General features: G+C 37.8%; 1 protein-coding gene across 2 annotated transcripts; it reads left to right on the top strand.

Annotated features, from left to right (window-relative positions):
- LOC110263384 lies at positions 231-2,372 on the top strand. Of its 2 annotated transcripts, none has more exons than XM_021104569.1 (2): positions 231-571; positions 2,201-2,372. In XM_021104569.1, the coding sequence occupies exons 1-2, from the start codon at positions 292-294 to the stop codon at positions 2,260-2,262; spliced, it is 342 nt and encodes a 113-aa protein (XP_020960228.1). In that variant the 5' UTR covers positions 231-291; the 3' UTR covers positions 2,263-2,372. The 2 variants fall into 2 exon arrangements, 1 of the variants encoding a protein (XP_020960228.1); XR_002348918.1 differs by having other exon boundaries at positions 244-578.

Genomic DNA, 10,930 nt, shown 5'->3' with positions numbered 1-10,930 from the left:
AATTCCTTTTTCCATATTACATGGTCCAATTAATTATGCCTAATATCAATATGCCAGTTTTATCTCTCTCAAACTTAACATTTTCAAAAACAAGAACCGTTCTTCCACCATTAGGCCCTACATAATACAAAAATAACCCTTCAAAAAACCTAAGCATACCATTAAAACCAAAAATATCCATGACTTACAAAAAAAAAAAACCAATCCAAAAATATAACCATCATTAATATAAGCTTATCCATACCTGATTATCCTAACTCACCTAAATCCCCTTCTACAACTATTGTCTACATGTGTACTCTCATCATCAACATGTGTCCATTAGGTGATGCCGCTAGCGCAGTCCATCACCTGCTGAAATATAAGGACTTTAGCATGGTAGCAAGTTGCCTCACCAAGACACCAACCCTCCTCATTCATCTCGGTCGCCTCGCCGCTGTCGCTCACGGAGCTCACGTTGGCGTCGCTCCCACTTCTCGCGTCACTATCCTTGCCGACTTGCCTCTCCGATCTGCGGTCTCTGTTCTGTGCTCACCATGTCGTCCCTTCTTCCTCCGTCGTCGTCTCTCTGGTGACTGGTAAACGCTGTATATGAATTTCTTGTATCTATGAGATCTGAGAGAATCTGTAGGTTCAAAGTATTTAGCCTTTATAGAATAAATTTTTCATGTATGCTGTGTGAAGTGCTTTGAATAAATGATAGTGTAAACAACCTTGGATTACTATTGAGTACTTCAATTGCATATTCTATGGTTTTAGTTTGCTGCTTCTTTTTTTGTGCGGGATAGTATAAATATGTTCTGTTCCTGCTGTATTATTCTCTTTGAAGCAGAATGGATCCAGAATAGATCCTTTTATATGTTGTTTTACATTTTATAAAGGCTATATTTTGCTGTCATTTGAGCCTTTTTTATGTGCCCAATGATGAATGCTTATTGTAAGTTTGTAACCAAAGAACTTCAGATATTTCTAATATAAATATTGGAAAAGCTTGATCTATTTAATTTGTGGTTGGTTAATCACTAACCATAGCTTTATAAAACTTCATGCCTTTAATTCTCATCTTGTACTACTATTTCAAAGTTTGTATACAAACAGATGCAATTTATTCACTTTTGTGATCTTGAAAACTCTTCTTTAGTTTGTGTATCTCAATGGCTATCTGAATATTGTACTTGTAATTGAACCACTTTTTGTCATGATTCTTGGGACTACAACAACTTTTAATTTATGAGGAGTTTCTCTTCTGAAATTTTAATTTATGTATTATTCTATTTAAATCCTACTCAATTTCAATTAATATAATTTTATTGAAGAGATTGGATAAACTTAAAACAAAATTGTCAGATTATGTTGCTTTTTTCATTCTTTAATATTCGTATTGCATATCACTCACTTAATTATAGTGCTAAGCTTCCAGTTTTGTTTCTCTGTCCCTCAAGATACATGTTATGGCTCTTCTCCTTCATTCTTTGCATGAAGAATCTTGTATGCTTAATTGAAATGAGCTGATTTTATGATATCATGGATGTATTTTTATGTTATTTATTAAAGAATGAAATTAATATAACAAACAAAAATTGAGATTATGTTGCTTTTTTCATTTACTGGCTTTGCTAACTGATTAGACCGCAATTAATATAACTAACATTCATGTCATGCATTTTGGTTGCTTTCAAAAAAATATGTTACCCTTTCACCTCAGCTATAGGTTACTATGTTTCAAAGAATTTTGTGCTCCTTATTGAAATAAAAGCATGTTCTGGTTGGAGTTCATTCAATTGTAGTAGGCAAACTTGTTTTAATAGACAAGCATATTTATTAGAGAAAAAGAAGCACACGCTATATATGCTAACCTAATTTTGAAAATTGATGCATGCTGCATGGTCAAATTGCCTTTAGTTTGTTTGCATTTCATGTGAAAATTTTATAAAGCTATATCTTCTTCATTCAACTATTTTGCTTTAAGGAAAAAAAAAACATTTTGCTTTGGTTCTGTTTGTGATTGCCTGCTGCATAGTTCAATGACTATGTCAGGTGGTTTATGTGGCTTATTATGATTTTTAGTGTACTTCAATTTGTGTTTACTTATTATAGTGGCTTAAACTTTCAATCATTTTACTTCAATTAATCTTCATTTATTTTAGTTTTTTATATAGTACCAATGAATTTTCTAATTGTTACATCTTTTGATTTTCAGGTTTAAATCTTGATTTGCAAACTTTTAATGATGATGAAGATGTTGAAAGTGATCAAGAATAAGGGTTGAAGATTTCTTTATATCTAATATTGTAATTTCTTTATTATGGACTTATGGTTTTAAATTTGTAGTGATCAAACACTTCTTTTTTTTTTTTAATTTCAAATTATTTGAGCTAATGACGATTTGGGTACTGTAATTTACTATCCGCAGGTTGTGACGGGACAGATAGTACTTGAGTTACGGGACGGCGGGACGGGATCGGATAGGGTAAAAACCCACCCCTACCTGTCCCATTGCTACTCCTAGTAGCAACTACCATAGATTGAATGTTTAGGATAATGGTTTGATATTAAAACTAGTTAAGATTATAGTTAATTTATAATTTGGTATAGTAGTATTTCACTCAACCACAGATTTTCCCAAATTTTTCTTGTATTTTATATTTTTTTGAACAAATTCTCGTATTTTATGACTTTAATACACAACAAGTATTTAGAGTGGAAAAAAATAAAAAAAAATAATAACCATTAATTAATTACTCTACCCATTGATTTGCATAAAGTGTTTTACGAATGTAGAAATTAAGATGTTGTCAAATATAAAATTTGAGTTATTCCAAAATTGATCTTTTTCAATTAAGGGAGAATAACGTATTATGACTTGTGAAAGTATGGCTAATTCGTCTCGAAAGTAAAAGGTGAAGCCTATGTTAAAATTTAAAAGGAAAATCAATAAAAAATTCAAAGTAACAGAAAATTTATAACAGAGACAACTTTTTATTTGTTAAACAAATTTTTTTCATATAAAAATAGCTATTTAATTAATTAATAGTATAATAAATCTCTAAAAATAGCTAGCACCAATTACAATCCTAAACTTAGTCCTAAATTATGTTCTTAATACAACATGAACCTAACCATACATAGTAACATAATATTAATAAAAGATGTTTTTAGAAATATATTAAATTAGAAGGATAAGATTGAATAGAAAATATATTAAGTGGTTTTTTTTTTGAATACCATAAAGAAGAGAGAAGTTATTCCCTTAGCCCACAGAAGGAGGGACAAAATTACAGTCTTGCACTTTTGTGTGATGTTGTTTCTGAAATAGCCTAGCAGTAGAAACAATACAAATATCTAACACAAGAATAATATAGAAGTACTCACAACCTAATATGGCAGCAACTATAACAAGTAAATAGTAAGTAAAGCAATAACAAGAACACACTGAAATTTTAACGTGGAAAATCCTCTCAATGTGACCACGGGTCATCCAGACCAATAAAATAACTCCACTATAATCAAATGAGGCATAAGAGAGTCTCAAACAAAGCATAAAAATGTGCATATAACCAGCCAAAACATCAAATCACCAAAGCTTTCAAATGAAAAGCAAGAAGATGAAATATACCCAAAAAATAGAGTTTCTATCGAAGCCAATTTCTCCCTTTTTAGACGTCCAATTAAAATCTCCAACATTCAGAATAAAGAAAGAGATGTGAAGAATCTACAGTCCAAATTTCACGTCGATCCAACGGTGAAAGAATGAGAAATTGCCGTTCAAAGATTGCTGCTCTGTGTAAAAACGGGAAACCTAATTTTTCTCTTGCGAAGTCAATTTCTCCCACTAAAAACCACCAATAAACATCTCCATCGACCAGAAAGAAGAAAAATATGATAGGAACACGCAGTTAAAATTTTAAGCCGATCCAACGGTGAACAAATGCGATACTGCCATTTGAAATTTACTGCTTTGCATAAAAACGGGAATTCTGTTTTTCCCTCTTCTCTCTCACTTGGTGGCTATTCTCTCTACCTCACAATGACCCCAAAATCTGATTAGGGTTGTGGCACAATGGGGTGCAAAGAGACACCCTCAAAATGTTGGGCTTGGACCTCACAAAGGAGAGAAAAACCCCAACAAATCTCCCCCTTCTCGACTAGGTGGAGGCCCTCGCCATTCCGGCGATCAAACAACATGTTTCAAACTTTTCTCATGACAATGCTTTTGTCATCATATTAGGACCATTGTCATCAGTGTGAACTTTCTCAAGTTCTAATAACTTGGAATCTAACACATCCCGTATCCAGTGATACCTAACATCAATATGTTTAGATCTTGCATGAAAAGTAGAATTCTTGGCAAGATGAATATCACTTTGGCTATCACACAACAACACATAACGATCTTGTTTGAAACCAAGTGCTGCAAGAAACTTCTTCATCCACAACAACTCTTTACATACTTCAGTTGCTGCAATAAACTCTGCCTCTGTGGTAGAAAGTGTAACACACTTTTGTAGCCTTGATTGCCATGAAATAGCTCCCCCTGCAAACTTGACCAAAAAACCTGAAGTAGACTTTCGAGAATCAATATCTCCTGCCATGTCTGCATCAGTAAAGCCAACTAGCAAAGGTTTCTCACCACCAAAACTCAAACTCAAGTTAGTTGTACCTTTGAGATATCTCATAATCCATTTAACAACATTCCAATATTCTTTACTTGGATTAGAGAGAAAACGAATCACAGTACCAATCGCATGAGCAATGTCTGGTCTAGTACACACCATAGCATACATCAAGCTTCCAACAACTGGGGCATAAGGAATTTCATCCATTGCTTATTTCTCCTCATCAGTGGTTGGACACTGCTTGGTACTCAACTTAAAATGAGGAGCAAAAGAACTAGCAATACATTTGGCATCATTCATGCCAAATCTTTGAAGCACCTTCTTTATGTACTTCTCCTGTGACAAATAAAGCTTCTTGGAATCTATATAACGAGTAATAGTCATGCCCAAAATTTATTTGGCAGGACCCAAGTCCTTCATAGCAAAGAACTTGCTCAACTGTTTCTTCAACTCATTAATCCTCAAAGTATTCTTGCCCACAATCAAAATATCATCCACATAAAGCAAAAGAATGATAAAATCATCATCAGAAAATTTTTGCACAAATACACAATGATCTGAAGTTGTCTTACGGTAACTGTTCATACCCTGGGTCGAACTGTCCGACCCGAGATGTTTAGCGACAAGGCGACCGACCTCTTTAGGTCAGACTATCCGACTTCTTCTCAAAGAGCTCGGCCAAATTGCCAGGAAAGCCCAATAAAGGGCCCAAATAGAGGAACACGACCCAAATCTGAAGGCAGCCCGAGCCTACAGAGATAAGGGCGGTTCCCTTGAAGATAAGATGACCTCACTCAAAGATAAGATAAGATAAGATAAGATAAGATAACTAACTTATCTTATCTAAAAAGGTCACTCCACACCATTATAAATACACTGGAACACCCAGGTATAACTCATACTCTGATTCTACTAAAAAACCAACTTAATACCCTTGCTAACTTAAGCATCGGAGTCCCTTACAGGTACCACTACCCTCCAGTGACAAAGGATCAGCAGTGCAGCCAGTCCAGTAAGTCGAGCACGACAGCTCCAGCTACCATCCACCAGCCGAACACGTCAGCTCCGAGCAGCACAGAAGATCTTGTCCGAGATCGACCTACAGTTTCAGGTAACCCTCGGAATATTGGCGCCGTTGCCGAGGAATCTGGAAGTCATCCCACCACCATGGCGGATGACCATGACAACGACCACGATTCGGATCTAGAAGATAGAACGCCGCATAAGAACGTAGACACTACACCAAAAGATACCCCTCAACCTAAGAAAAACAACGATTCACCAAATGTGGGACCCGTGGAGGCACTTCAAGATCGCTTAAAGCAACTCGAAAAAGAGGTGGAGCATCAACGAGAAGCTGAGAGAGACCTACAATGGGAAGTTAGGCGACGCCGCGAGTTAGAGGACAAATTCCTAAAACTCGAAGCAGATCTCAAGGCCAAAAATACTCGATCCAAGCACGAAGACGACTCCCGTAAGGACCAAGATCCATTCACCAAAGAGATCATGAGGACCAAAATCCCAAAAGATTTCAAACTTCCCGACATGACTTTATACGATGGCACAGCAGATCCCAGCCATAATCTCAGTAATTTCAGAAGTAGAATGTACCTCACCGATGCCTCAGATGCGGTCCGCTGCAAAGCCTTCCCGACTACTTTAACAAAAATAGCAATTAAATGGTTCGACAATCTGCCCCCTAGGTCCATCTCAAGCTTCGACGACTTAACCAAGAAGTTTCTGGCCAGATTCTCCATCCAAAAAGACAAAGCTAAGCACGCCCCAAGTCTTTTAGGAATCAAGCAAGGAGATCGGAAAAGTCTCTGCAACTACATGGAAAGATTCAACAAAGCATGTCTCGACATACAAAGTCTACCAACAGAGGCCGCCATTATGGGTCTCATCAATGGCCTGCGAGAGGGACCTTTTAGTCAATCTATATCGAAAAAACATCCCACATCTCTGAATGAAGTGCAAGAATGAGCAGAGAAGTACATTAACATGGAGGAAAACTCTCGACTAGGAGAGACCTCAAAATCCGGATTCTCCTACTCCTCCCGAGATAAGGATAAAGAGTCCAAAAAGAAAGAAGATCAACATGGGAAAAAAATAAAAAATACCACAATTACACCCTCTTCGCGTGTCCCTTGTGGATATCTACAGAGAAGTTTGCCATACTGAAAAAATACCCCCAGCTCGACCACTCAAAAGCAAGAAAGGGGGAGGAAATCAGACTGAATATTGTGAATACCATCGAATCCGTGGACATTCCACCAACGAATGTTTTGACTTAAAAAATGTCATAGAAAAACTAGTAAGAGAAGGGAAATTAGATCGGTACCTAGCCGACCGAGTCGATGAGCAAAGAAAAAGAAAAAGGGACGGTCTCCAACAACCCGAGTAGAAAAGCAAACTCTCTCTTCAGAAGTAGGAGATACAAGCTCATAATTCTTTTCATCATTACTATTACTACAAACCCTGTGAAACTTCCTAAGCTGCTCACAAAATTCAGAATCAACCAGCGAAATACACAGAAGAACCATAGGATCCACCCAGTCGGCCATGCCATCAGGGACTTGGGAGGATGTCTCGACAATATTTTTACGAGAAGACATGAGGTCAACTAGTCCTACAAACAAGAAAAGAAAATGGATTACTAAAAAACATCTCAGACGAAATCAGAACAGCTCGGACAAGTATGACACAGAGCAATACAAGCAACAAAAGGAAACCCCAGGACCCACACTAAAGATCCAGGGGCATCCTTTGGAGGCAAGTTATGGAACAAGGACTCAGGGAAACCTATAAGTCTACATCTCTACACGTCCTAACAGGAAGATAACACTCTAAGAAGAAAGCCACGAGCTACAAATCAAATAAAGTTATCAAAATAACTACCTCCCAAATTCACAGTCGCAGACGGAACTACCAAGCAACAAAAGTATCAAGAAGAAGTCATCAAAGATGCCACCTTTTTTAGAAAATAAACACCCAAACAAACAAACGACACGGAGAAAATCAAAATGAGCCACTAGAAAAAATTGTTACTTTCTACAAAGGTTCATCAGTAAAATCATCAACATAGCGAAAGTCATCAAAAGGAGCAACCTTTTGGGTAAAGCAAACAGGTTCATAAAAACCAAAAAAATATGCAGCACAGCGACAAGCAAGCACGACGACGCAAAAAGGTTCAAGCTTTCCAAACATGCATTCAAGCAAAACCAAAACTTTACCAAGAACTGAAGGCAAAGCAAAAGAAGTAAAAAAGCAGAAAGGAGAACCAACCTGGAAAAAGGAGAAAGCTTCGAAGGAAATCGAGGATGGGAAGATAGAATCCGGAATCGCCTTTCAAAACAAAGAAAGCACCAACAATCACCAAGCGACGTCATAGGGAGAAACGCGAAAATGCAAATTTCAGACGAAAACAGAAAGTGAGAAAGAAAAGAGGGAAGTTACAGCAAAGAAACAGAGAAGAGAAACCATTTTTGTGAAAAGTTTAAAATGAACAAAGAAACGGAGCATTAAAAGAATTAATGAGGTTATTAAACCCTCGCGCATTTCCAAAGCAAGGAGACGCGCGTTTTCAAAAGAATAAAATTCAAAAGAAAACGTTCCGCATTCAAAGGAGAACTCTACAAAGAAAAAGTCGACAAAATGCTCGAGTTCGGCTTCACCAAAGAAGGATCGAAGTCCTGAAACCAAGACTCGACCTCAAAAGAAAGACCGAGATCGAGCAGGGGCACTGTTCATACCCTGAGTCGAACTGTCCGACCCGGGATGTTTAGCGACAAGGTGACCGACCTCTTCAGGTCAGACTATCCGACCTCTTCTCAAAGAGCTCGGCCAAATTGCCAGGAAAGCCCAATAAAGGGCCCAAATAGAAGAACACGACCCAAATCCGAAAGCAGCCCGAGCCTACAGAGATAAGGGCGGTTCCCATGAAGATAAGATGACCTCACTCAAAGATAAGATGACCTCACTCAAAGATAAGATAAGATAAGATAACTAACTTATCTTATCTAAAAAGGTCACTCCACACCATTATAAATACACTGGAGCACCCAGGTATAACTCATACTCTGATTATACTAAAAAACATGCTTAATATCCTTGCTAACTTAAGCATTGGAGTCCCTTGCAGGTACCACCACCCTCCGGTGACAAAGGATCAGCAGCGCAGCCAGTCCAGTAAGTCGAGCACGACAGCTCCGGCTACCATCCACCAGCCGGACACGTCAGCTCCGAGCAACATAGAAGATCTCGTCCGAGATCGACCTACAGTTTCAGATAACCCTCAGAACAGTAACCATGCTTCCCCATAACAGATTCAAACTTCTTGTACCACTGTCTTGGAGCTTGCTTCAACCCATAAAGACTCTTCTTAAGGTTGCACACAAAATCTTCCTTTCCATTAACAACAAAGCCCTCCGGTTGCTCTATGTAGATCTCCTTGTCTAAATTACCATGAAGAAAAGCTATTTTCACATCCATTTATTCAATCTTCAGATCAAGAGACGCTGCTAATCCAAGCACAGCATGAATGGATGACATCCTCACAACAGGAGAAAAGATCTCCTCATAATCAACAACTTTTCTCTGGCTAAAACCTCTAACAACCAATCTAGCCTTATACCGAGGCTTAGAATTGTGTTCTTCATTCTTGATTCTGAATACCCATTTGTTATTCAAAACTCGCATACCCTTCGGTAGCTTCACCAACTCATAGGTATCATTCTCAAGCAAGGACTTCATTTCTTCTTGCATAGCTTCAAGCCATTGAGCTTTGCTTTCATCTTCAATAGCCTCTCCAAAGTATTCAGGTTCTCCCCCATCAGTCAAAAAAATAAACTCATGTGGAGAATACCTTGACGAAGGCTTTCTCTCTCTTATAGACCTTCTAAGTGCATTTGCAGGAATTTCTAAAGCTGGTTCTTCATCTTGATCATCATCACCAACTTCATCAAGTATCGAATCAACTGTTTCATCTTCACCTGCACTTGTATCATGCTCATTATTTTGAGCTTCAACTCTACCATCTTCTACCATAGGCATAGAGGGAGTAATATCCAAGTCAGAAAAATCATCACTAGGCTGAACCATTGGCTTCTCCGCATTATCAACATCCTTCAATGTTTGGTCTTCAACAAAGATAACATCTCTACTCTGAATCACCTTCTTGCTAATAGGATCATAAAACCTGTAACCAAACTCATCCATACCATAGCAAATAAAAATACACTGCCTAGTCTTTATATCAAGCTTAGATTTCTTATCTTTAGGAATATGAACAAAAGCTTTACATCCAAAGACTCTTAAATGATCATAAGAAACATCTTTACCTGACCATACCTTCTCTGGCACTTCAAATTGCAAGGAAACACATGGTGCCCGGTTCAAGACATGAACAACAGTGCTCAAAGCTTCACCCCAAAAGGATTTTGCCAATCCAAATTGTGACAATAAGCACCTAACTCTTTCAACCAATGTTCTGTTCATCCTTTCAGCCAAGCCATTCAACTGAGGAGTCTTCGGAGGAGTCTTCTGATGTCTTATACCATGCTCTTTACAATAAGCATCAAATGGACCTGAGTACTCACCATCATTGTTAGTACGAATGCATTTCAACTTCTTCCCAATTTCTCTTTCAATAGAAGCTTGACATTGCTTAAACACATTCAAAACTTGATCTTTGGTCTTCAAAGTGTAAACCCATAATTTTCTAGAATGATCATCAATAAAGGTTACAAAATAGATAGACCCTCCAAGTGTTCTTGTCTTCATCGGCCCACATACATCAGAATGCACCAAGTCAAGTATCTCCGGCTTTCTTGAAGGTGGATGACTCTTAAAAGAAACCCTATTTTGTTTTCCAGCAAAATAATGGTTGCACTTTTGCAAAGCAACCTTACAACCAGATAAAAGATTCCTCTTGGATAACATATTCATGTCCTTCTCACGCATATGACATAATCTCTTATGCCATAAATCAATTTCATCAACAAACTCAGCAGCATTAACAACATCTTTACAATCTTTGCTTGAGTTAAATAAAGAGTAGAGTGTCGTGTACCTCTAGCAACAACCATGGGACCCTTGGTGAGCTTCCAACTATCACGAGAGAATGAGCTATCCAAGTCTTCAGCACACAACTTACCAACAGAAAGTAAGTTCAACCGAATATCTGGAACATGCTTCACACGCTTCAAAGTCAACTTGGTACCGTTGGAGGTTTCTAAACAAACCCGTCCAACACCAGCACATTTTGCAACACCTTGATGAGCCATTTTTACATCACCAAAATCACCAGGAGTATA

This window comes from Arachis ipaensis, chromosome B06 (assembly GCF_000816755.2).
Source record: "Arachis ipaensis cultivar K30076 chromosome B06, Araip1.1, whole genome shotgun sequence".
Lineage (NCBI taxonomy): Eukaryota > Viridiplantae > Streptophyta > Magnoliopsida > Fabales > Fabaceae > Arachis > Arachis ipaensis.
Note: the sequence above shows the minus strand (reverse complement) of the source record. Positions and strands in the feature narration are given on the sequence as shown.